Source organism: Hippocampus zosterae, chromosome 12, assembly GCF_025434085.1.
Source record: "Hippocampus zosterae strain Florida chromosome 12, ASM2543408v3, whole genome shotgun sequence".
Taxonomy (NCBI): domain Eukaryota; kingdom Metazoa; phylum Chordata; class Actinopteri; order Syngnathiformes; family Syngnathidae; genus Hippocampus; species Hippocampus zosterae.
In genome coordinates this window covers 3,310,330-3,338,139 of record NC_067462.1, presented here as the reverse complement: position 1 = coordinate 3,338,139, position 27,810 = coordinate 3,310,330, and the positions used below count along the sequence as shown (strand labels likewise).

At 44.0% G+C, this 27,810-nt stretch overlaps 1 protein-coding gene across 1 annotated transcript; it reads left to right on the top strand.

Annotated features, from left to right (window-relative positions):
• Positions 1-242: 242 nt before the first annotated feature.
• pdia5 (protein disulfide isomerase family A, member 5) lies at positions 243-27,544 on the top strand. The gene is made up of 17 exons (XM_052082513.1): positions 243-392; positions 5,442-5,568; positions 6,807-6,894; positions 12,396-12,479; positions 12,571-12,616; positions 13,013-13,105; positions 13,376-13,436; positions 13,577-13,644; positions 14,505-14,596; positions 16,101-16,172; positions 16,997-17,133; positions 19,995-20,065; positions 20,174-20,337; positions 20,530-20,660; positions 22,253-22,323; positions 24,927-25,061; positions 25,866-27,544. Exons 1-17 carry the CDS (start codon positions 294-296, stop codon positions 25,944-25,946), a joined length of 1,620 nt encoding a protein of 539 aa, XP_051938473.1. The 5' UTR covers positions 243-293; the 3' UTR covers positions 25,947-27,544.
• The last annotated feature ends 266 nt before the right edge of the window (positions 27,545-27,810 follow it).

The window sequence follows — 27,810 nt, the reverse complement described above, 5'->3', positions numbered from 1 at the left end:
AAATAGAATCATTTATTTCCTCTCCCTGTTTCTAATCAGACCAAACAGGAGGAAGAAGAGCTGATAGAGACATAATTAAAAGTGATTCACCGTCTCGTTAATTTGCTTATTACTTTCGACGAGGCCCGGGGTGTGTATAATTGCCTTTCAATGTGCTTGCAAAACAAACGCGTCTCTTCCATCTCCTAGTAACGATGAGAGGCTGGCAGGTGGGCCAAGTTCCGGTATAGACTACATTTCCCATCAGGCCTTGAGCGTTGGCTCCGGAAGATGCTACCGTGAAGTGACAGCGCATGCGCGCCCAGACGTGGCAACGCAGCGGCATCATGGCCTCTCGGAACAGCTACGGGAGTCGGATGAGACCGGGGAAAATGCTCGGCTTGCTACTCCTGGTGAGTCCCGGGGAGGTTTATAAGCATTTAATTAATAAATGAGGACTGTTTGACTGGATGGTCGTCCTGCGGCGACCCACGTGATTTTATGGCATATCTCGTGTTAAGGAATCCAGTTTAAGCTAGCCTGTCAATGGAGAGGAGGCTAGTTGAAGTTGACAAGCTGAACCCAACTTGGTGACGCTTGTGGCGGGTGTGTGGTACCGAGAGACCCGCAAGAGGAAGCGGCCGTCTGTGTGGCACTTCAGCCGTGGGTCGACGTGCGCTTGGCGGTCGCCCACCTTCGTCGAGCTAGCGGGGAGGTTATTACACTAATGAGGTTGGTCTCAAAGTAAGACAGAGAGAAAGGATGGGGACGTGAAGGATGAATGTGAACGCTAATGTGAGAAAAGAAAACGAGAAGGAAGGGAAATGCAGAGGATTAGGGACAGAGGGGAGGTTGGAGGAATAAAAAGGAACAGGACTGCTTGAAATGTAGGTGAGAAAAGAAGAAATGAAGGCTATTGTTAGACATTTAACAAGGATGGAAGGGACAAAAGAGGATAATGGAAGTAAGGGTGGAGGAAAGCAAACAAGGATAAGTGAAGAGGATTAATGAAGTTAACAAAGATGTCTCGAAGGAAGGATAAAGACAGACCGTTAATAAGGTTGGTGGGAAAAGCAGGAAAGAAACGAGGACGAAGCAAGTCAGAAGCAAGGATAAAGGAAAGATGAGTGAACGCAGGAGGATCGAAGGTGGGAAGAAAACTTACCAAGGATGCTACAAAGGGATGCAGTAAAAGACCCAAGAATGAAGGAAGGTAGGAGGAACGATGGTTGGAAGAAAAGTAAAAACTCCGAAATGAATTCAAAGACTTATTTTCAAAATACCTGCTTGAAGTTAATTACTGAAAATGTGCAAAGACTGAACTGTGCAGTTCTGAATAGTGGAGACAAAGCACTGCTTTTCACCATTTCAGTTTGCCTGAGTTTAAAAAAAAAAAGCATATTTTCTGGGTTGCCCGCTGAGATGGATTCAAATGTCCGTGCTATGCCCGCTGATTCGATAAATGAAGATCTCAGAACTTTCTGATAATTTGTAGCCAATCAATGGACCCGTTAATTTTTTACGGGTCTGTTTTGGAGGCAATACTCAATAACATACAATTGGACATTGTGTGAAGCAAATTTGACAATAATGTCGACGTATCAGCCACCCCTACTTAAAATGTGTCTGATGATGGCCCGATACTGCGTATGGATACTTGCTTATCCCTACTTAGGACCTTCTTGGACGCCTCTCTGGTGAGGTGTTCAAACAAAGTTGCTTCGTAGAGCTAAATCTATAATTCCCTACTAAAGTTGCCGCCCCCACCAGTAAAACAAAATGGACCAAGGTATTGTCTTTACTCTTATGACCGAAAATTTTCAATCAATTCAGGAATTCAAGCAGGGCTGTTTCAGGATGGCAAACATTTACTTCTGTAAAAACCAAGTCACCATGAAATAAATTGCTTTCCCGTTCTTATTCGAATTATTTGAAAATGACCCAGAACGTAAAAGGATTTGACCCAATCCTGTCCCTACTTCGCCTTTGGCAAACAGGAGTGGTACAAGGGTTAGTGTGTGCCGTTTATTTTTAACGATTGTGTGTATATGTGCACATAATGACTCGCTTTGTACTCACACTTGCACACACACATAACACGTTACGGTGCAAAGGACTTTTACGGCCACGTTAGAAAGAAAAAGGAATTAGGGGGAGGGGGGGAGTCATCTGGGATTGGGGGTCGTAGCAGTGTGATATTAAAGTCATATTTTCTAGTGATGAAAAGATGTTAAATTATGAGATGATGGTCACGTTTTTTAGCGGTGTCGTAATCGTATGAGAGTCGTATTTGACGTTACAAAATTGTTAGAGTATTTAGAGATTAAAGTTGTGTTTTATTGAAGAAAAAAAGTCAATTTTTACAGATAAATAATCCGGGAATTAATGTGGTCGAAGTAGCTTTTGTTTAAATGTTGTTCAGTTGAATTTTTGTTTTCAAAAAGTTATATCAAGATATTGATCATCTTTATGATTCTTATTATTTAATTGTTAAAGTTGTTTTGTATAGTATGTATATTTTGCACAAATAATTTCTCCCAAAACTACAAATTGTTTTCATTTTGTTATAATATGACGTCATTCTTGAAGTACATGACTTTTTTTTCAGAGTGAAGGTACAGCAGAAGCAAGCTGGCACGAGTCATTATTCAGAGAAGGCAGAAGGCTTTTAAAAAAAAAATCAAATTCCTTCGCGATTTATTCCGATGTACTGTTTCCTCCACCGAGCGTCTGCCTTTGATTAAGCGCATTTGTCACAACAGATGGAGGACGACATGTTGCTGGGAGGCAGAGGTGCAACACCTGCTGCCTGCTCGATGTATCGTCCCACGCCACGTACCCGACCTTCAAGGCGCGTGCGTCGCCATGGAGTATTTTGTCATCGTTTTGAAAATTCGGCCCGTGAAGGCAAATTCAGTTATCTACGTTTAATTTGGTCGCCACGTTTATCTCGAGGCGCCGCACAAAAAATTCACAAAAGGTGATACCTTAGCCGATGCGGGAAGTAGAATTTTTATTAATATTGATCACACGTCTATCGCGATAATGCGTATTGATCTTGAATTATCTCCAAGCCCGACGCCGAAGCATTTCAGAAACCCCGTAAAAAACGCTTTGCTCTTCGGTATTTCTAGTGTTGTGATGATTGATCATCCCTTATTCCAATGCGAGCGCAGCTTATATTTGTCATGCCGCCGTAGTGCGTGTCGAGCGCGCCTCACTCCATCTTTTACGCAAATGTTTGTGTTTACACGTACTGTATCGAGCGCGCCGCGCGTCCGCCTGATGGTTTGATAGCCCGTGTGGCAGTGTGTAGATGCTCCACGACCCACACTATACACAAGCCCATTCCACTGATATCTCTTGTACGGCGCGACGCCGCGCTAACGTGCAGTCAAGGGTTTGATGAGTGTTTACTTGTACCCTTTAAACTCACTGTTCATGCAAACATCAATGGCAGCTATCAAATTCATGATCCAGTGGATGCCACTCAAGCTTGATGTTTAGGTCAAAAAAAAAAATGCGAAAAAGCACTCACTGTCACGTCTACGGCGCACAAAAATTCACAAAAGGTGATACCTTAGCCGACGCGGGAAGTTGAATTTTTATTAATATTGATCACACGTCTATCGTGATAATGCTTCGTGATCTTGAATTATCTCCCAGCCCAACGCCGAAGCATTTCAGAAACCCCGTAAACGCCGTAAATAAATGGTAACATGCTGATACTGCCTCTGGATGTTTGATCGCATGTCCTGTGATGCCCTCATGTTCAGAGATTTACCCCATACCACCCCCCCCCCCCCCCCCACTACCATTTTGAAGTGGTTTATTGGGTATGGCCTCAGAACAACAACAATAAGCAGTAAGAATGTCCCAGTCACATTTTTTTTCCCACTAGAGGCAGAGTCGTGTCACCTGATTCTAAGTATCGCCTGATCCTCATCAAATAAAACCGTCAAGGCACAAATATGCTTGGCACCCCCAAAATTTGGCTGTTTTGTTGTAATTCGCCCTCCTCTGGTCTGGATGGGGTTGCAGATTTGTTTTGTGGAAACAAAAGTTCGCGGGCATATCTTTCGCTCTCCAACCTCAAGCTTTCTGGGGAAAAAAAACTGCTACTGTGTAAGACTCTGTGAAGTCGTCAGTGTCCCTTTCGCTTGACGTAGTGTGAGCGGGGGGGCTTGGAAGGGGCATCATGAACGCTGCTATTTGCAAACAATGTCATTATTTGTATCCACAAATGAATATTTGACAGCGTGAAGGACGGAATACATGATAATCTGGAGTTATACAGCGGCCAGATGAGAGGAACGAAAGTAAATGACATCAAATATTGCTAGTATAAAAGTGGGAACACAAAAGCAATAAAAAAGGACAAGTGCAATTAAAGAGCACATGTGAATTGACAGAAAAGAGGCACAACAAAAGACAACACCAGCAATAACAACTTTTAATATTAAGTTTTAAAGTAGGCGGACAGAGAGAAGTGAGACGGGTGGGGGGGGGGGAAGCAATAACACCTGCTCATACGTAATTTGACAGGGGCGGGACAGAAAAGACAACAAAAAGCAATAACAAACAACCGTGGCAAGAACAACTCCTTTTTGTGACTTATTTCTCAAGTGACCAACGTACCCGCCAAGCAACCCCGTCGTCTGTAAGCTCTTCTGAATATGCCGCAAATCAACGAGCAGCCCGCTTGGTCAGTAAAATTAGAAAAACAATCGTGACAGCTGCCGGTGAGAACTCTCATCAAGTCTAACTCTCGCTCGCCATTTGCCATCGAAATCGTTTCCCGGCGTGCATAAATAGCAAGCAGACCAATTAGAGTGCGCGCGATTACCGTTGCTGCCTCAGCTTCTCCGCTCGGATTGAATTGTCTCTGCGTGCCGCCGTCCGCCGCCCCGGCCATTTGCTGCCATTTGCCGGAGTAACTTTGTGTGAAGGAAGCTGAAAGATGCGCTTAAGACTTTTAATGACATCTTTTAACGTCACTTTCTCTCGGCGCATTACAGTACACACAGAGAACAAAATGTGCGGCCTGCTGGGACAGGTGCGTCATTACTTTTCAGCGTCCGAAAACATACCTAAGCCAAAATATTGCAATCTTTGTGGCGCACAATACGACCAAAGCCGTCTTTATCAATGATGACAAATATTTTAAGATCTGCAAAATCTTGGCGTGCACCGCGCCCGAAGCGTGCGGTGGAAGAAAGATACAATTGCCTCAATGACATTGGGTTTGATGTTGCCGAGATCAGCGGCTTTCTTCCCGCTGACGAGGCTCTCCACGCGCATTACAGATCATGACCTCGCTATTCTCATTATTTATCACGGAGACCGCTAATATGCTACGTATTGATTGGAGGAAGCGGCCGGATCATCATCCCCTGCTGCGGGCATTTTTCCTGGCTCTGATACACAGTTTCGAGTCATTTGTCTTTGTTTCACGTTGCCAGGTGTTGCTAACATCGGTGCTGGATGCAGTGAAGGTGTCTCCCCTAATCGAGAAGGTCAATGACCACAAAGACTTGAAGAAACTGCTCAGGACGAGGACCAACGTTCTGGTGCTCTACTCCAAGACAGGTACAGAGTCTAATTATTGTCGAAGCCTGTAGAGGAATCGAATAAATAACCCCTTGGCCTTGGCCTGAAACCTCTCTTTCAAAACCGTATCCGCCAACAGTCGATAACATTTTTTCCCCCTCCCGAATCAAAGCACAGAACTGATTTTTAAGGTGAGCTGTCCCAAGATGGTGGCAAACATCAATACTTTGGACAGGATGTACTGAAGGAGTCAGACAAAACGTCAATTCCGCATTGTAGCGTGTCGCTGTCTAGTGCGGTATAGTATTGATAGCCATAGCATCAAATATTGAGTTTGTCCAGGGGTAACTCGGCAACAAAACATGGTTGCCTCTGCTATGGCGCCCCCTCCCAAACTGCAGCCTTTGCAATCTGAAAATTGTATTTTACTACACTGTGTTAAAAAAAAAAAAAAAAAACGGACAATGAATGAGTTTTCTATTGTGGCATTTTACATTGACTGCTAGCATTAGCACTGACAATGTTTCTAAAACGAAATATGTCTTGAATTGAAATATCACGGCTGTCCTATGAAACGCACGTATGTCCATTTGTGTCGTTAAAAATATATCTTATATATATTTATTGCGCGTCGTCCCGCACGCGGTCTGTCCTTCCGTCTGTCCCTTTTCAAAACGTACCTACTTCACCGCTCCGCCACTGCGCCGCTCAGGCAGTGGCTCATTACGATCGCGCGGGCATCTTAGCGAAAAAATGTTGTCTACCCACAAGCATTGCAATGAAATTGTTAGTTATTTAGTAGAGCTAAACATCTCTTTATTTTCGCGATAAGCAATGAAGATGAACAAAAAGTTGAACCAAGCAACAACACTTTTGTGGGCCGAAGGCCCACCTTACCAGCCTTCCGCAGGAACTAGTATATAATAAAAATGAATGGGGTGTCTGTGTTTCGGGCATCACAATAGCACTCGTATTCTAGCTAGCCCATCCGCTCTTCTATAGAGTTGTCTGTGTCGGTGTGCCCCCCCCCCCCCCCCCTGTCCTCACCTTCCGTCTGGTCCTCACTATTGTATAATTGTTGAAAGCTGATGTAACACGACTCCAGCTAGTGAAAGACGGCAGAGCCGAAAACCCCTCAACCCAAACTCGCCGTTCTCTTTCTTCCTTACGACGGAGGTCCCTCGGTAACCCGATGCTTCCTTTTGGAATGGGAGCATGTCCTCAGAGGCTTCTTCTTCTTCTTCTTCTTCTCCTTCTTCTTCTTGTCTGGTCTACAGCTACATCCAGTGACGCCTATCTGAAGCTGCTGTCCGACGTGGCCCAGACGGTCAAGGGCCAAGGCACCATCGCCTGGGTCAACTGCGGGTATGTACTAGGATCAGGTTTTTGCTGACTCAAATTGAGGCATGGTAGAAAGGAAATAATTCAGGAATGATTGTTTTTCTTTCATGATTCTTTGTAAAGCCACCAACTGGTCTGCCACATGTGCAGAAGGAAATCCTTCCCTGCTCCCTTCGGACCGTTTAAGGGAATGATTCCTTTGCAACTTAAATACCGCAATTGCATTTGAAAATGACAGCTAACTTCAAGTAACCGTTTTCATGATGTCAGAGAACCTTTAGAGCTGTAGGTGACCCGAAATCAGATGGCGACAGCTGGATCGCAATTTTTTATGATGGAAAAACACAGAGAAAACTCCAAAGGATTCCCGATTGGGTCCGACAGGACAACTAAGATCTCATTGACGGCAATTTCAAGGGTTGGGGCATTTTGCTCTGTCGGAATGTCTCCTCCTCCCCCGCCATCCATCTGCACAATTTACCTCCCCCACCCCCGCCTGTGCTGTGATCACTCGTTGACAGGCGGTTTGTAAACGACTTGATTGCTTCACACCTGACAACTTAGCAGCGTGAACATCTGCAACTTCCTGCCGGAGTTTCTCTTTAGCGTCAGCCGGGATAGACCTCAGAGGACGCCTCATACAGGAGGCAGGTTTGCTGAGCATAGAAGTGGCTTCCGTTCAGAACTCTTGGCTTTGAAGATGAAAGTCTTGTTTGGGGAGTTCTTTTGACCGTGAAGTATTGCGCACTTGGATGTTGTTGAACTGGTTCCTACGCTGTCTTAGACTGGATTTACAAAAGCCACTCCAGGCCATTCTGCAGTTCTTTAAGAATCCTACAATACTATAATAGTGCCTTATGAAATATATACTGTATATTTTTTGCTTGGTTGCAAGCAAGTTGCCACTTCACAGTTGGCATTTGCTATTTTTTAGGACGTCTTAGGCATTGACACCGCGGTAGCGGGGATGAGATGAGCAAAGACTCATTTGCATTAGACTAGAATGCCCCCCACCCCCAACGAATTTTCCGTTTCTCTGGCTTCTTATTGAAAGAACGAGAGAGCTTAAATTTGATTGACGAGGCCTTCGAAATTCGTCAACCTGCATTTACTCTGCATCAATTGATTCATTGTTATGGAAAAGCACCACAAAACCAATCTCCCTTTCGCAAGTAATAAACTCGAGCAATCTCGCTCCAATCGTGCTTTCATCCACCTGTCCGCTTATTTCTCCAGCAGTTGGTTGACGCACTCCTACTTCCTTTCTTCATGTTTCCCCCCTTTGAGGTCGTTGTCAGCTGTCTTTCCGAGCCCACGCGTGTTTACATTAAACACGTGTACGACGCTACCGAGACACCGCCGAGAAATTGTCTTTTACGCACCCGTCATAACTGACTGACGTGTTGTTGTTTTCGTCTTTCCCTGGCTTTATTTTACATTAATCCACCCCCACTATCCGCCGATGCCCCCCCCCGCCTCCCCCCCAACCTGTCAAATCATCATCCGCTGTCTGAGTGGAAAAACAAAGAGTGTATCATCAAGCGGGAAACTGCCAGGAAGGAAGCGACTTCCCTTTGAGTCCAAATGAAACGCTCCCTGCTTTTTTTTTTTACTCTTTAAAGTGAGTCAGGTTTGACTCTGCGTGGGCGCCTGTGGTATTCTCTTCCCTCTCCAGCAATTCCAGCAGAGCCTGGCTCACATTGCCTCCCTCACGGGAAGCTCAAACAAGCCGGGTCCAACGCGGTGCCACCCGCGGTTCTGTCGTCAAACACTGCGCCTTCTGGCATACGCGCCCGCCGTCGCGATTGGAGCGGTTCCAAATGATAGCTAGCGGTCTGAGCTCATGGCCGACAGACAGAGCGAGAGAAGAAGAAGAAGAAGAAGCGGCGGTGAATCAGCTGTGCCAACACCAACAGTCCAAAATGACATACTGGGAGCAGATGACCAGGAACTTGCTTGTTGGCCAAGTGGCATCCAATGGAGAAATGAATTATCTCATTTTGGAAGCTACACTCGCTCCAAAGGGAGGTTGTGTGTGCTGAAAGGCCGTTACTCATAACAGCCACCATACCGGCCAGTTATTCATGATAACTGCCATCCAGCACAATAGAAATACACTCGAGAATACCACGAATAATCCCCAAAAATAGTTCACCACACACCCGCACAGAGCGAATCACAACAATACCTACCATAGAAAAGTAATTATTTTGAGGTGCAACTAACGATTATTTTAATAATCGATTCATTTGCTGATTATTTTATTGATTCATCATGCCATTATTCAAAATCAGGACAATAATTCAAATTGAGAGTTTCAAAATTGCACAAACAAAAAAAAAAAGATTCGGTCTCTTGATCCGTAACATGTCAGAAAATGGGCAAAAATGTCGATCATTGATTTTCAAAGTCAAAGCAAATGTTTCATTTTGATTCAACACAAAGATCATTCATGGCAGAAATCACGACAATATTTGCTGCACATTTTGAAATTTAAAAAGAAATTAAAACAATCGATTCTCAAAAATATTTGTTGATTCATTTGTTAGTCGATGAGTTGTTGATTAATTGTTGCCGCTCTACAGATCATGAAAAAAAGCGACTTCGCACAATAGAAATAAACAACAGAAAAAAAATAGAAATCATTTTTCAAAATAAACAATACAATAGATGCTGATTTATATAAACCATGATGTGTTGCGTCCCGCACGGGCATGGCTACATGTCACGTTTGGTATTGTTAAATAGGATCACGTCCCTCGCCAGATAGTCTTTAAAACCTCCCTCTTGCACAACAGTAATAAACAGAATTATAAATAATGCACGCTCAAAAGAGTCCTTGGGACTTTTAGACACCTTCATGATTAATGTGATGCGCCCTCTTGCCAGTTTGTCATGATAACCGGCACCTTGCAGAATAGAAATAAACACAGTTAGATAAAATCTACAAAAGTCAAAGCAATGTCTTTATAATAAAGTGATTTCAAGTCTGGCATGGTTGAAATGATCGAGTGCGAGTACACCCTTCAGTCACAACCTTCATATCCAATACAAAATGGCCGTGGCAGCAGATGAACGTGTACATGCAACGTGGATGCTTTTTGGTCCCTAAGCTTTTGTCAAGCTTGAGCTTGAGCGGGTTGCAGGCCGTGGCAGATGCGACTCGGGTCGCTGATGCCATTGTGACCCGTGTATCAAGTTGAAAACACCAGAGGGCTGAAATCAGATAAGACGGCGTCACTGTATCTGTAAATCAGACATTTTAGAATCCTAAAATTGACGTGTATGAATGCTGCACATGAAAATGGATGCTCTCTTTAAATCAACGCGAAGGGCACACCTGCTGCTATTGTGACCGGGGCCCTGTAACCTCCTCATATGGAATCGTTTATGAGCTGCGCTGTTGTTTGTCATCACGCGTGCTCTGTTGTGTTATTGAAGAAGCCGCGCGCTCGGTTAATAGCATGTGTAGGCGGGGAGATGCATATTTGTTTTCAGGACCAAAAATAAAACGCTTAATTGCCGCACGCTGTGCACAGCATATACGATGGGCAACCCACCAGCCACTTCACTCTGTGCACTTGCTTAATGTAATCCAAATACAAAAGGTCCATTAAAGTGCAGATAATAATGTTCAGCGGCCCGGTAGTCCAGTGGTTAGCACGTCGGCTTCACAGTGCAGAGGTACCGGGTTCGATTCCAGCTCCGGCCTCCCTGTGTGGAGTTTGCATGTTCTCCCCGGGCCTGCGTGGGTTTTCTCCGGGTGCTCCGGTTTCCTCCCACGTTCTAAAAACATGCATGGTAGGCTGATTGGACGCTCTAAATTGTCCCTAGGTGTGAATGTGAGCGTGGATGGTTGTTCGTCTCTGTGTGCCCTGCGATTGGCTGGCAACCGATTCAGGGTGTCCCCCGCCTACTGCCCGAAGACGGCTGGGATAGGCTCCAGCACCCCCCGCGACCCTAGTGAGGATTAAGCGGTTCAGAAAATGGATGGATGGATGGATGGATAATAATGTTCACTTGGGATTGACACAGCGGTCAGATTTTTTTTTTTTAGGGCCAGCGTTTGCGATGCCAAATGGCTGTTTCCTTGAATTGTTTTGCAAATGTAGCCCCAGAAGCCATTTTAGCTTGAAGCAGCCATTTTAAGGTTATTTTGGCCATTTCCAGGGGTCTTTTAATCATGAACACAGAGCTTTTGTGCGATTGCCACCAAATTTGAACCTTGTATACAAGACTGGCAGACAAGGGCGAATTGGGAAACATTTTCGTTTTGTTCATTGCTGGTGGGCGGAGGGTGGCAAAAAACGGCCCCAAGTTAAATGACCTGCCATAAAACATGAAACTAATCACTTAGCTTATGAATGATTTGGAAATTCAGACCTTTGAGCATGTGTCGTCTTCTTTGGCAACGTAAAATTTAATAGGGATCTTGATCATGAGTAGACCCTCAAAAAATTCTCCATCATTTGTAAAAAGAGTAACACACGTGTGGACTGACCCCAGCGATATACCAGATACGTGATTGACGCTTAATTGAGCGACATTTCTTTTTGGGCCGTCGCCTGTGGTCAGAGCACGGTTGTAAAGTTTGATGACTCTCAGTGAAATACAAACTCTAATCTGTGTAAGAGCTTGACAGAAACCTCTCTCGTAAAATGACTGCCACGCCCTGGAGAGATTCTTCTCACTGGCAGAAATGAACAGACTCAATTAAAAATAAAACAAGCCGAGGGGACGTTCGGAGGGGTTTGGTGAGGGGTAGTGCCACCGCTGTTGGCTGTTTTTGTAAAACATTTTAATACAAAATAATTGTCTGCCTGAGCGTCTTGGCACGGTCTCCCTCCGCCATCCGACTTTTCTCCGACGAGTTGTCCTCCACAAGAGAGAGTTATGTTTTGAAAGCCAGCGACTGTTTCTCTCAAACAAATGGCCGGCATTGGTTCTCATGGGCCGTTTTTCATTTACTTATGGTGAATTATTTTGGCCTGAAGTTCGCCTGCTTCCATTATCTTGGCGTCATAAATTACAATCAGGTCTCTAATTTAGCAGGCGCCTTTGTCCACAGCGTCTCTGATGAAAACAAGTGTGTGCAGCCGATCACAATGTTGTTGTTTCTTCTCCTACCGCGCATTGACCAAACAATTACCCTGCAGGAATGCGCTCAAAAAGTGCAATTAATGAACATCGATGGTGGTCTCAATACAAATGGAATTTCTAAAGTTGAACACGATCCGGTCCACCTTTTTCCAAATAACTTTTCCTCAGGAGAAAATCATTGGAATCGGGGTCAGACCCGAACAAACGCCTTCTCGGGAATATGCCCAAATGCCACAAAAAAAAAATTGCAGGGCACACAGAGACAAACAACCATTGGTGCTCACAATCACACCTTTCAGGGACAGCGGTTATTGCGGTGGACAGCTGATCATGTTATCCGGTTGCAGGTGTGCATGAAAAGGGTTCATTTCCAAGTATGTGAGTGTTTTTTTTGTTTTTTGTTTTTTTAATGGGGATCTGCTCAGAGATTCGGAGGGCCGCAAGCTGTGCAAGAAAGTCAAAGTTGACCCCGGCTCCAAAAGCAGCGCTGCCGAGCTGCTGCATTATAAGTAAGTCAGTCTGAAACTCGACAGTTGCTCCTCTTCTAACTTCACCAGCATGATTGTTCACTCCTCTGATGCATTTTTTTTTTAAAACAAGAGATGGAACCTTCCACACGGAGTACAATAGGCCTGCCACCTTCAAGGTAAGTAGTGAGCTTCATGCCGTTGTTGTTTTGCACAATAGATGCATCAATGAATACCTCAAGTACTGTTCGTGAAGAAACTAACAGTCAAATGAAATGGCTCTAGTTAGAGGTACAGACATTAAATTTGATCGGTAACTTTATTGCTGTGTCGGACATTAAATATGTCATTGTGGGAAATTAGAGGTTAAATAGACATAAACTACAATATCGATGAGGTGAGCCAAAGAGGTTTGAGGTCTCGAAATGGGATTCATTTGGACAACATACATTTGTGTAACTGGCACATTAGAGCTTTATGGATACCAAATGATGAAAATAAGCTATGATGTGAGAGTCGTTCACTACAACATCCAACTTTCCTTGTGTCTTGAATGCATCTCATCCGTCTTTCAGTCCATGGTGGCTTTCCTGAAGGACCCCTCAGGGCCTCCACTGTGGGAGGAAAACCCGGAAGCCAAAGACGTCGTCCACGTGGAAACAGAAAAGGTACGTTTCAAGGACACCCGGGGAGCATTTTGAAGAAGGATTTCTGATTTTATGGGCTACTCGCAGACAGGTCAGAGGATATTGTAACCTCCGCTACCCCGCCTCAAGGACCCTCACAGCAGTTCTGTGAAAACGGGTCATGAGGCTCGCTGACTGGCGTGACAATGTCGGGCTGTGTGATGAAAGAGCTTTCGGAGACATTGCGACGAATGCGGTGCTTTTATTATGTGCCCCTCACACACTTTTTGTCCGGCTGTGCCTGTTTTGAAGGACTTTAGGAAGCTGCTGAAGAAAGAGGAGAGGCCGCTGCTCATGATGTTCTACGCGCCCTGTGAGTGTTTGCTCAACAACCTGGGCAACTTTTTATTATTATTATTATATTTTTTTGGAAAGACTTCTCCCTCCCCCCAGCGCACCAATAGGACCATGAAATTTAGTCGGCATCTCTACATTCTCGACATCCTTTTCCAGGGTGTGGCGTGTGTAAGAGGATGCAGCCCATCTTTCAGCAAGCTGCCACGGAGACAAAGGGGCGATACGTGAGTCTTCTCATCACAAAATCATTTTGATCTTCTGTTAATTTGTGCGGCTCTTGATCATACGGTCTGACTTTGTTTATTCACATTGACCCACAGTAGTGATTGTGATCCTGTTACTGTTTTAAGATAAGATATCCTTTATTCGTCCCACACTGGGGAAATTTACAGCCTCCAGCAGCAAGAATGTATGTAGAAAGAAGAAAGAGAAAAAAAAAACAACATCTTTCAATTAAATGCAATATGAACACAAAAACAAAAACATCATTTAATTATTATTATTATTATGATTTTTATTTTTTATTCATCAGCCTCAGTTTTGGTCTTCTCTGTTTGAAGCGGTTCCGTATATTCTCTGGCTGCTACATTCGACACAAATACGCATTGTTGCGCTCGACGTTGCTCCTCTCATCCAAAATTAGATCGTCACGTCCCCAGATTTTCCATCCTTCCTTTGATGCTTTGACATTGCCATCTATAATCCGTGTTTCTCCTTTGATATGGGGAATAAAATAATAATTCAGAAGCGCTAAGCTGTACTGGCTGGGAAGAAAATAATCACTCACCTTTCACCAAACAAGCTGCACATTGTGTTATTTTTTAGTTTTCACTCCATTGAGTGATGACGCCGCTTTTTTACCTGTGCTGAAAGTGAGCAAAAATAACAGGAAATATCATTTGGGGATGACGTACAATCTCTTTGTAAGTCTCTCGGTGTTCACTGACTGTCATAAAAAAGAACAGTGTTATCTTTTCAAAGATGAATTTCTGCTGCTACTCTTGTATGGGAGTATTTGAAACCTGGTGTAGTTTTTCATCTTCACTGTGGCCTTTTGTTTTTTTGTTTTTTTTTTATACATAAGGTTCTGGCTGGCATGAACGTGCACCCGTCCGAATTTGACGGCCTCAAGCAAGAATTCAACGTCAAAGGCTACCCGACCTTCTGCTACTTTGAGTGAGTTCTCCTGGCTTCCTGCATCAGTCAGTGATTTCGGAGACACTAGACGTGTCGAGTCCGTTTATGTCTCCGAAAAATGGCCTCTTGTCTGGTGTCTACTCTGTGTTCGGTCGTCTCAGTGCAGCTTGAAGAATCTTAAGAGCTCCTGAGTGGTGGATTCATTGAGGCTGACAGGTGTTGCCTGGCTCCTAAAGTGTTGATTTTCTCCCAAATTTCAACACCGCCACGACCTTGCTTCTTTCGTTCTTGGCTGAAATGGCTTGAGGCATTTCAAGATAAGAGATGAAAGAGAATGTTGATGCCCGTATGGTTACATTTGTGGAAATCTACAAAACTCCCAAATTCCTGACTGAAAGAATTCCGCCGTGCCGTTTCACACCGTTGCCAAACCGTCATAACTTTAAATCAACATCGCATTGAAAGCGTCACTCAAAAGTGCTTCGGCTTTCAACAAAACATCTGCTGACCCAAAAGAGGCTTATAAAACATTCACAGCAAAGTGTTTATTGTCTGACCAAGGTCATAACCAGGCATCTGTTGGTCTGCAAGTTAATTCTCCTCATGGTTGCTTTGGGACCCCCACCACCACCTCAACCAGCCCACGGCTCTATTTGCTCTCCCCTCCGCCGCCACTCGGGGCATCGCGAGCCATTTTCATATATTGACTGAGTTTGTTAGCAGTGTGCAGGCGCTTAATCATCCCTATTTCCACATTAAACACCCTCATTCCAGCCTGGCCCTTTTAATTAGATGAGGACTGATTAAGTTCTTGTGGGGTTAGCCAGCCTGTGTGTGTGTTTGTGTGTTTCCCGTCACACACATGCACAGTAAGCAGGGGGCCACATTAACGCCGGTGCCGTGCCAGCTAATGACCATGCCAGCCCAGTGGCTGCAGTTTAAAGAGCATCTCGCTGATAAAACAGCAGCTGATCACTTTTGGACAAAAGCGCTTTCATCAGCTCCGGCGCTATCGCAGCGCCGCACCTGCTGCGAGGACGCGTGTTCTCCACTCGTTCAATTTACTCACCTTCTTTTATGATGAGGAACACAGGACTCATCCGGTTTTTGATGTTCACTGAACCTGATGTGAACGGAAAAGCTGACCTGTGACCAAAAAAAAAAGGCCAATATTTGATAACGCTCGTCATATTTCCAAGACCGGTTAAGATATAAATACTGATATAGATACTAATCAGGACCAAAACTTTGACGGCTTCACACGAAGTCTAGGCCGAGACCATAAGGCCTTTGACCATGTCAAGACTTTGAGGGGTTGCGACTGAGGTTAGAAACCAAGCGAAGACTAAAACCGTGCGGGCTTGAGAATCTAACCCATTTTGCAGAACTTTAGACGTGTGGACATGTAACGAGTGAGTAGAATCGTTGTTTTTATGATAGGCGTGAAATAAGGGCAGTGCTGTAAAGCCACCAATCAAGGTCTTTTTTTGTGCAAACTGCAAGCCTTGCAAATATGAACTGTCAAGTTTTGTGTCTTATTTAGAAAGGGCAAGTTCCTCCACCACTACGAGAACTACGGGGCCACGGCCAACGACATCGCCGAATGGATGAAGAAGTGAGTAGACGCGCTTCCACTATTCGCATCTTTCGGAAACATCTGGAGTGGATGCGTGACACCGTAGTCACCGTCTGTGAAATATGCACGTGTGGTCAATACTAAATCTTGTGTTTCATGCTTATACGTGTGTGTGCGCGGTTGCGCGGCTGTTGCCGCGAAGCAATGAAGGTCACAATCTTGTATCGCTATAAGCTGTTTCCTTGAATTGAGAGAGAGAGAGAATTGCATTTTAGTAGAGTGTGCTAGATAATGAGCCCTCCGGAGAGAATTAAATGTGTGCGGTACATAATTGTCGGATTTAAGAAAATTGTCTGTGTGTATGTCGTGGGTAATTGTTGTGAGGGCGAGAGAATCGTCTGTGTCCGATCACCGTATTGTGTGTTTGTGCGTGTTGCTATTGCGGATGACAAAACTGTGTTTGTGTGTGCCTGAGACAGTGTGTGCGTGTTTGTGTGTGTGTGTGTGTGTGTGTGAGTGAGAGAAAGAGATTACTGTGTGACAATTGGGAGCATATGTTCCTGTGTGAGAGAATTAAGAACGGGGTGTGCGTGTGCTAGAGAGTGTGAAAGAGAGTCACACGGTTTTGTGTGTGCGAGGGGAATGAGAGCCAGCGAGTGTGTGTATGTCCATGTGCTATTGGCAGTGTATAAGTGTGATGTCATCCAGGCAGGGTGTATGTATCATAAATGTGTTTATGTATCGTACTTGTGTGTGCGGCATTTTGGTTCAGGGTGGACGTGTCTGATTTACGCGCACACACACACACAAACACACGCGGTCTGGATTTAAACACATTTTGTGTTTGTTTGTTTAATTGTCAGCCCTCAGCCAGCGCAGCCAAAGACTCCTGAGGTGTCTTGGTCCGAGACAGATTCGTCCGTCTTCCACCTGACAGACGAATCCTTCGATGTCTTCATGGAGGAACATCCAGCCGTCATGGTCATGTTCTACGCCCCCTGTAGGTTTGACGCCACACCAAAGGCTCACTATCAACTACCACATGTCAATCAACCACATGCACATATTTGAAATGGCATTATTTATTACTGTATCTAAATGTATGCCTCAGAAGTTGCCCTGGCATAAACAAAAGTCACTTCAGTGGTTCAACTAATTGTGCACCACACACATAAGAATTTCTGATCGTAAATATCAAACAGGGCGGCCCGGTAGTCCAGTGGTTAGCGCGTCGGCTTCACAGTGCAGAGGTACCGGGTTTGATTCCAGCTCCGGCCTCCCTGTGTGGAGTTTGCATGTTCTCCCCAGGCCTGCGTGGGTTTTCTCCGGGTGCTCCGGTTTCCTCCCACATTCCAAAAACATGCGTGGCAGGCTGATTGAACACTCTAAATTGTCCCTAGGTGTGAGTGTGAGTGTGAATGGTTGTTCGTCTCTGTGTGCCCTGCGATTGGCTGGCAACCGATTCAGGGTGTTCCCCGCCTACTGCCCGGAGACAGCTGGGATAGGCTCCAGCACCCCCCGCGACCCTAGTGAGGATCAAGCGGTTAGGAAGATATATGAATGAATGAATGAATGAATGAAATATCAAACAGGTATAACATCTACAATTATCGGGCTCGATACATTTCTGAGTTATTCGGGGAAGAAAAGCCACTCCTGATGTAGCCCACACTACAGGAAAATCACTTGACACCGCGAGATTTGAAAAATCAATTGACCACACACACAAGGATTTTCAATCATAAATATTGAACAGCTTTAACATTTACTATTGTCCGCTGCGACCCATAACACAAACCCACATTACAAGATACACACACACCGAGCTCTTTTGGCTGCACTCCAGCAAATGCGTTGCTGTCATTGGTGTAGATTAATGGTTCTTCTCCCACCTGCCATCATCTTACATTTTCTGCCCACCTCTCAGCGCAAACAATCATGCTCGGCCAGCGAGCTCATCGCTGTGCGCATGGCCACAAACAACTTTATCTTTATAGTGTCATAGTTTGAAACTCTTCTGGTCCCGTCTTGTTCTTGTTTTATGAGTATGTGTGTGTTTTTAACTAGACAACATGAGATCATCCCGCCACTCACGTTTTTGCATCAGGAAGATATTATACAGATTTTTTCATTTCTTTTTGGTTGGTTTTTATGCATCATGTTGCAAAAACGTGTGGAATATTCGACTTTCAGAACCAAATTGACCTTTCTTTTCAGTCCTGTTGTTTTAATCCGTTCACCATCTTAAATGCATACGATGATTTAAGAACATTTGAACACTCTTAACTGTCATACAAATGTAAAAAGAAAAAAAAAAGAGTCCTCTTGTCTAAATGTCAAATGCTGATGTCGTGTGGCACATAAAATGAAACGCAGAAGCCTGTTGCATCGCAGGCAAAGCTAGCGTAGCAACCTTCCTGTCAAACAGCTTACACGGCTGTCACAGAAGATGCAAATCAGCTTGATGCGAGCGTCAAAAGAAGTAAACCAGTCTCGTACGGATCAGAGGGCGAAATAAACCTCTCAGACTCATGCCAATAAAATCCACTGCTCTCGTGCCAAAACGTCATTCATACATGCATAAAACATTGAGACCTACAGCTCGCGACTTGTGTGAGAACCTAACATGGCTGCCGAGATCAGCATAAATTAACCTGTACATGTGGCGTCTTCGTCTTTTCATTTGAACACTTTTTCATTATCTGTTGCTGCGTGTACAATTGTGAGGATCAGGTTGTCACATAAAAAGCAAAGTGCTGTGAAGATCATCATGGTGCACTGTAATGCCACCAGAGGAAAAATTACTAGAGTTGAATGCTTGCGGAAATTCTCAGGGACGACGGCGCCGCGCGTGTGCGAGTAGCTTATTGATTTCGAACGGTGTGCAGCGTGCTCGTCGAGGAGAAGGAAGTGCTCTTTGGCCACAATTTGCATGATCGCACGCCTTGCAGCCGCGTCCCTTCTCCGACACGCCGGCTGATTTATAGCCTGCACCGGCGCTGAAGAAAGGAGGCGCTCAACTGTTTTGACAAGGTCAATTTAGCACCTTTGGAAATGTACCAATTTACTTCCACGCGGCGGCGGAGGGTGTATGCCATCAAACGGCCATACGTCTTCAGCAACGACATCTTGTAGAGGCGGCGCGCGACAAATACTGGGCTCGGGCTCTATTAAACGCCTCGAAAGCTGCTGTGGTGTTTTTGTAGCGATTTGCTGAAAGGGACCAATGTGCGCAGTCTCGCGTTCTGGCAGCCTTCTTCATTAAGATAGGTTTAGCGCCTGGATTCCAATTTGACGCGGACTTAGCACGACATTACGCGAGGTGGCCTTTGTGTACAGATACAGTTGGGTGCATACTGATACATTGCACAGTGGTGACTGGAGATTGTATTTGTTGCCATAACCACACTCTCCCCCTTTGAAATGAATGGAAATGCTTTGAATCCATTCTCAGGGAATCCAACAGTTTGATTGTTTTCAAGACAAAAAAGAACTCTGCCGGTATAATATGCTATTTTTTTTTCTTTTAAAAAACAAGTCATGACATGACTAGAATGAAAAAAAAATTGACCGTTTTTGACTTTTTGCTACAGTTCATTGGACATTGTGCGGCTCCTTTTGATGTGCACATCTTGTATACATTCTGTACATGGACATGATCTCTCTGCAGTCTTACATGAAGATAAACTGTCCACATGGAGAGTCAAGTCTCCCTGTACACACACACACACACACACACGCACGCAAACGGCGCATGGACACACTCTGCCTATTAAATGTATACAATGCCTGTATGTGGATACACACTTTTCTGCTCTGTTTATTGAGTGAGACATCCTCTTGAAATGTGTGTATCTTAAGGGTGTGGCCACTGCAAAAAGATTAAGCCAGACTATGAAGAAGCTGCCCAAATACTCAACAAGGATCCAAAGGTGATTTCTTTTTCTTTATTTTTCTTTCTTTTTTTTATGGTGTAATGTGACTCTGATTAGTTCATCCCCTCCCATGTCTAATCTCTGCCTTGAAATGTGCCTTGACAGAGTCCGGGCGTGTTGGCGGCAGTGGACGCCACCGTCCACAAGGCTGTGGGGGATCGCTTCAAAATTTCCGGATTCCCCACCCTGAAGTACTTTGAGAAAGGAGAGGAGACGTACACGCTGCCGCATATACGCACCAAAGAGAAGATCGTCGACTTTATGCACAAGTGAGGGAGGCACCATTTTGACAAAAATATACAAGTGTGACATCACAAACGCACTTTTCTAGTCTATTGGTGATGTCTTCATTGTCTCCTTTTGGTCGTAAAGCAATGGGAAAATGTGCGTCCAGTAGGGGAAAGTCATGGGTGGAGAGGTTTAACTGGGAAAACCGTATTTCACGGCTCTCCATGCTCCAGTCCGCAGGCCCCGCCGCCTCCGGAGCAGTCCTGGGAGGACAAGCCCTCCAGCGTCCTCCATCTTGGCTCGGAGGACTTCCGAGAGGCCCTGAAGAAGAAGAAACACAGTCTGGTCATGTTCTACGCTCCATGTGAGGCTTGCATACTCCCTAACTTGGGGTCGACGTTAAACTTTCAAATCTTTAAAATGACACCTGGTTGAAGTCGGCTATTTGGATTGTAGAAGTTTGAGATCTCATGGCCTCCCCTGGGATCGGCTGTGATCATTTCCTGGGTTTTAACCAAATGACATACGTAAGCCCGAGCCAGTTGCCAAAATGTCCTCATCGTGCGGCATTCGGACTCCGCCTCGGCCCCAGGGAGACGGAGGATAGCCAACAATTGTGGGGAAATAAAAAACACATCACAGGACCACTTGTTTTTAACATGTCCTGATGAACATGGAAGTGTGTAACAGCTTAATAACCATGAAAATAGCTGAAGAGAAATTACCGTAGTCATTCTGACGGCTTGTGTCGGCTTCATGGAAAGGGGGGAAAAAAATCTTGGCAGCTAAAGAAACCGCAACCTTCGAATATGTTGCCTCATTATCATGCTTTTAATGAACAAAAAAAATAACAAAACCATCTTACTGCATGGTCAAAATATCCACGAAGGAACATGAACAGCCGATTAAAATCTGCAACTTAATCAGACAACCTTAAATCTCATAAAAAGTGATTTAGGTTAAAATACACCTCAAGTAAATCCCTGAAAAGTTGCACAGCCTAGCATATGAATACCGTAAAACCTCAAAACTTACGCAGGTTAAAATAAGATAAGATAAGATAAGATATCCTTTATTCGTCCCACACTGGGGAAATTTACAGCCTCCAGCAGCAAGAATGTATGTAGAAATAAGAAAGAAAGAGAAAAAGAAACAACAAACATCTTTCAATTAAATCCAATATGAACACAAATGGATAAATCGCAGTACTATTTACAATTTTCCTTCACATCATTTAATTATTATTATTATTATTATTATTATTATGATTGTTATTTTTTATTCATCAGCCTGGCAGCAGTCGGTAGGAACGAGCTAATACTCCCTTCACCCCCCCCTAAAAATGACACATTAAAATAAGACCTTTTTTGTTATGCATGTTGCAAAAGTATCACTCCTTAAAACTAGGCTACCAGAACTCCCACAAGTTACCCCCCCCAAAAAAAATTAGAATAAGACTTATTTTGAATCCACAAAAAGTCAGGCTTGTTAAAATCTGACAACCTGACATCCCCCAAAGGCTGAACAACAGCCCAGCAAGAGTTTGCTCTGTTTCATGCATGACTACTACTTTGAAACATAACTCTGCGCAGCTACCAACGACACTGCTGTAAATTGTTCAAACAAGGCACCTGTAAATCCTCAACAATGATGCGCAGTTAAAAACGCCACTCCCGTGTAAATAATTGCAGAGGTTGCCCGGCATAATATAAGCCCACCTTCAATCCCACGACATTCTCTCGACATTTTATGTTGATGTTTGAGTAAGATGTTGTCGGTGAATGGAGTCAAAAGTGATCGTGTTTATCGCGCCCATAAAAAGATCGACTGTGCGCTTACACGGCAGTGAATCCGCTCTAAGGCGCACGTCAACACCCTCGGTAGCGGCGCGTGGAGTTGACAAATGTGTGTTGTGGACCCATGTGACACTTTTGTCGTCGTCTTCTTCCTTGGCAGGGTGTCCGCACTGTAAAAACGCTGTCCCTCACTTCACGACTGCAGCGGAGCTCTTCAAAGAAGACCGCAAAGTGAGTCCCACACTGATGCACTTTCACCTTCAAAAGTACAAAACTACAAAAACACCAGAAGAGAGCATTATATATTATATAAGGTGAGAAGCTCGGTCATCCGGGAGGGGCTCAGAGTCGAGCCGCTTCTCCTCCACATCGAGAGGAGCCAGATGAGGTTGTCATAAAATACATTGATCGGCGAATCTTTGTGAAAATGCTTGATGAAAGTTTACTCGCAAATGACAGCTATTCAAAAAAACACAAAAAATATCATACTGCCTCGTCACGATGCATCTGCAAACTCACCCTGTTGTTTTTCCTTTTTGGACCGAGGTAAGTTCAAAAGTTGAGCGAGCGCTCTTGCATCACGTCTAATATTTCTGGGCGCGTGTCAGCAAGGAATGCGACAAAGCCAATCAAATGGCGGCAGGCGAGGCACGCTTACGGGCAGTCACGGGAGGACAACTCCGTCTGTCCTCTATCGGCGCATAATAGCTCCCGACTCGCACGTCGCGAGCGCGTCGTATTGCGCTTTTGCGTCAGGATGCACTCGACCTTTTTGAGACTGCTCGTTTCTCATTTGCGCGGAATTGCTTTTAAATTGTTGTCAGATGGCGTCTTAGTCGGGCGCTTTTCTGAGGCAACCTTCCCGCAACGCGCCTCGGTAAACGTGCAACACAACAAGCTTTCAGGGCCCTTTGCCATCGCTGTCAGTGATACGGGTTGTTAGGTCACTCCTGGCAAAAACAGCTTCTCGACCGCGTCAGCCAAGCGGAGACGCCCTGCACCTCAGACAACAACTACTAACAAAACGGACCATAACAACAAAATCTTCTTGGCACTCTTCCTTAGCAAATTAGAATGTTGCTAGCACTGGAATCATTGTTGTCATTTTTGTTAGTTTCTTTTGTTGGGGCCTGGGGGAGGAGGGGTGGGAGGGCAGTTGCCAGACGGGTCGGAAAAGTCGCTACATAGAGCGAAAAATCTTTTAGTTCGAAACACTCCTACGACTCCTGCTCGCTCCCTCATTTGTACTAGCGTCCACATGTGCGCACATTAAAAAAAAAACTTTCAAAATAAAAGCATAAGATTTCCTAAAATGCCTGCAAATCGTCCAAAAGTTGTGCATGTCACAATGAGACTTTGGTAAGTCCGCCCCAAAATTGTACCGGCTGAAATAAAAGTGCCGAAAACCCCCCCAAAGTTGTACAGACGAAAATCAAACTACCGTAATTGCCCCTCCCCAAAACTTAGAAACTTGGACAACTAAGACAGGAACTTGGAAGTGGACTGATGGCTTGTTTTGCTGTCGTGACAGAACTAGAATTCAATGTCCTCCGAGGACAATACGTCTCCACTAGTGCTGCCTCCCTCCTGTCGACCATAATGCACTGGACTGTAACATATTGACTTGTTAGAGCGCCTCCTCCTCCTCTGATCTATGATGACCTCATCCGAGTTCGTCATTGGACACTCGCTGAGCTCCAAGACAAATATGCAGCATGCTGACGTGACGTGTTTTGTGCTTGATGTATTTCCGAGCATGAAGGGAAGTTGTGCCTCGCTACGTGTTTCTCACAATCAATGGCAGGTGGATCGATAAGATCATTGGCAGCGCTACGGTGAAGAAGCAAGAGTCGAGTGACTTCATTTTGTCCCGTCACTATCTGGCATTGATTGCTCACACATCCCTTAACAAACTCATCTCATATTAGAAGTCGCAACTGCAGCCCGTACTTCGTTTTCTGGCTTTCTTTCTTTCTCAAAGTTGGTGCATCTTTTTCAGCTTAGTGTGGATCACACCGCCATCATGCTTTTTCCATTTTTTCCCAATCCTGAAAAAGAGGCTCAAAGTGAACAAAAATAGTGCTGGGGGGACTTCTGCGCAACACAGCAGTCTGTCAAAGGTGCCATCGGCGCAGCTTTGCTTAGCTTCTGCAATCTCTTTTATTGTCACACCTCGTATACTTTTCACCCATGAATGATTACTTTCAAAAACTATGTTGAAACAAACAATGTATGCTGACCCGCTGCCATTTTGGCAGAGCAGAAGGATCTCTCTAGTCAGCACACGGCGAGCTAAAACGTTTAGCGCCTTTTCCTGTCCTCAGCACACCCTTCCACATAGCCCGGTCGCGAGCGTGACTGCCCGATATGCACCACTCAGCACTCTGAGGGAGCGGCATGACATTTCAGCAGTCCCGAAAATGACGCTGGGCACGGCTCGACATTTACGCCTCATCGGCCCCCGCCCGTCTCCGTTCCACGTTACGGCCTACCGGAATCAACCTTCATTCTCGTGAGAAGAATTGAACAGGATGGACCTTTTCAAAGGACGTTTTATTGTTATTGGATATCCTTTCTGTACATTTTGACAGTGTTGGTCTACTGTTCACAAAGCACACAGAGCGCTAACATCTGTACCCAAACAGTTAAAACAAACCCAAAAAAAAGACCAAAAGGAGCCAAAATGCCGACTACTTTTGTGTGAATCTATGCGTTAAAGGTCGTCTGTAGAATAATAATCAACGTCATCCCTTGCTAATACTCGCGCGTGATATTTCTTCAAGTATTGCGAGTAGTAACACATACACTCCTGTTCCTGTTCCCGTTCCTGTCAGATTGCCTACGCAGCGGTCGACTGCACCAAGGGACAAAACCACGAGCTGTGCAAGCAGGAGGGCGTGGAGGGCTACCCGACCTTCAACCACTACAACTATGCCAAATTTGTGGACAAGTACCACGGAGATCGCGGGGTGAGCTTAATGAAGTTCTCCTTTTGATGCCTCAGTTGGGATGTCGTTGGCTGGCCTTTTATTGTTTTTGGACAGCAGTCAATGTAGCAAGCACCCAAAATTAAGCGCGTGTTGCCATCACTACATACATAAATGTATCTGAGTAGAATTATGTACCCCAGTATTTAGAAAGCAACATTTCAAACAATGTCTTTACAATATATAGTAATGGCAACGGTGAAAAATTAAGTTCCAAAAGAAAAAAAAAAAAGAAAGAAATTAACCCTTTTTTAAAAACATTTTTTTAACAAAATTTTTTATGCCGCTTTTGGGCAAGCCTTTAAAATAGTGTCGCTATTAGGTATAAGCCCCAAATGTTCAAATATGGTTAATGTCATATTTTTTTCCCGCAATTGGATACTCTTAATCTTTCCCCACATTGTCACGTTATTTTTATGCATTATTAAGCAATTCAAAGTGTTGAAAATATTTTTTAATATCTATACCTACCGTATCTTTGATACTGGACCTATCTGGCAGGGGCTGTAAAACTCCGCCACTTATTCAGCCAGCAGGAGTCCTGCAGCATTATGTCTCCTCAATATTAAAGGTCTAGATGTTTTTTTTGGGGGGGGGGATTGTTTTTTTTTTTTTTTTTTAAGTACAGAGTGAAAACTGTTAAGTTAGATCCATTTGAGTTTGCTGTTTTGCAGCAGGAACTGGTCTGCTTCTTTTTTGCTTGCTAACATTGATGTTACAAAGCAATACTGCAAATACGTACAGATGAAATAGCTTGTATATAGTGTGACCTCCTTTTCCTTCCAGGAAGCCGGATTCATCGGCTTCATGCGCAGCCTGCGAGGCCGCGATCAGGAAAAAGTCCTTAAGAAGAAGGAGGAGCTCTGATGATGATGGAAGGCCACTTGAAACCCCCTCCAAAAAAAAAACCCTCCAACCCCTTTCAAGGGCCCCATCAGCACTGTCACAGGAGACAAAAATGACCTCAAATATTTTGAATACCACGCTAATCACGTGTTTCTTTTTTTTTTTTTTTTTTTTGGAGGCGGGTGCAGTACACTGAACTCGCCTGGACACTGTGACTGATTATGTGGCAAGCTACATGCTAATCTATGCAATTCCCAAGATGGCGGTAAGGGGGTCCCGGCAGACTTCCTGTCCAGAACCGTCCACCATCTTGTTTCTGGCTGCTCATCAACATGCAACGCCACGGTTAGCGTAGCAATGTGGCGTGACATCAATCCAGGCCAAAGGGTGAGTTTTTGTCTTCAAATGGTGGCCTTAAAATAGTAAGAATTCCAACAGAGGCCGGTGCCTTTTCCTTGGTTTTCTTCTGCCCTTCAAGTCAAGAACAATGATGCTAAATATGGCGTCAAACGACTTTTTTAAAAATATTTTTTGTCTACCTTTCTCCAACTATGTCAATGAGATGGGTAATCGTTTTTTTTTTCCAACAACTTTTGTCAGTCTTAGAAAATGGCGGTTTGACAAAGAAATGAGACATCAGTCTCCATATTTTGTCCATTTTCAGATACCACAATGAAAAATGTGTTATCTTCAATTTTGCGGCTTTTTCCTCAAGTCACATTGCAAACAATATTAATTCAAGTTGTTCTTGTTCTACAAGATACTGGTAGTTTAAATATGGGGGATATTAGCTGTGACAAAGAAATTAGACTTTCGCCCTCCATATTTGGATATTTCGTTAGCCCCTTTTGAGACTGGCCCATATTTTTTGTCTGCCCATTACAAAATATAACTAGTAAAATACGAGTCATTTTTAGGTAACATTTATGGTGAGAGAAAAAATCTAATTCTGTTGATTTTCTGGAAACAAATAGAAGACATAATGTACCAAAAAAAAAATAGGGGATGTGAAATGCGCCAATATAGAAACAAGACTCGCAAATATTTTTTAAAAACATGTTGCTGAAAATTTCTATTCAATTTTTTTTCAAGAAAAAAAAATGGAAAAAATAATACATCTATTTAGAGAATTTTGGAAATTCGAGGTGTGACAAATATTTCGATATGTCTTACAATTTCCAACTCTTCCGAGATTTTCTGTAGCACAAGTTTTTGTTGTTGATCATCAAATATTTCAGTTCCGGAGTGGTAAATTTAAGGTTCTCAGGGATCACGAGACAATTAAAGGGAGTGCATTGTCATTTTTCCTGTGTTTTTGTTTTGCCAAATGACAGCAACAAAAGAAACAAATAAGATAGAATCATGCCGTGTCCTATTTGGTGTTATTACTGGAAAATTCCAAGCAGGGACATCTGGTGAGATCATTCCAGTTCATTGGGATATAATAGGAAGAGCATCCGTCTAATCCCAAAAAGTGTGTTTGTGTACGTGTGTTTGCGCGCGCGCGTGTGTATGTTACACTTTTGCCAAGAAGTCATTGTTGCCTTTGTTCAATCAGCTGTACACTATCACCCCCTACTGTGCAAATAATAATAAATAAAATCATACATTTTCCTAAATGTCTGTATTTACATGTCACTGACACAAAAAAAGCATTCTTTGAAGATCTAATGTATCAATGCAGTCTTTTAATAGAAAATGATTGCATTTTTATGGGTAGTTAGCCAGCATGTTTAAGCAAAGGAAAAAAATGTTCAATTTGTGTAGCTTAATGTATTGTGTCCACGTTGTTATATTGGAAACATTACATTATATGTACATGTGGAACTAGCTATTTTAACTAAAATGGTTGAAAATAACACAATTTTTATCAAATGAAGCGAAT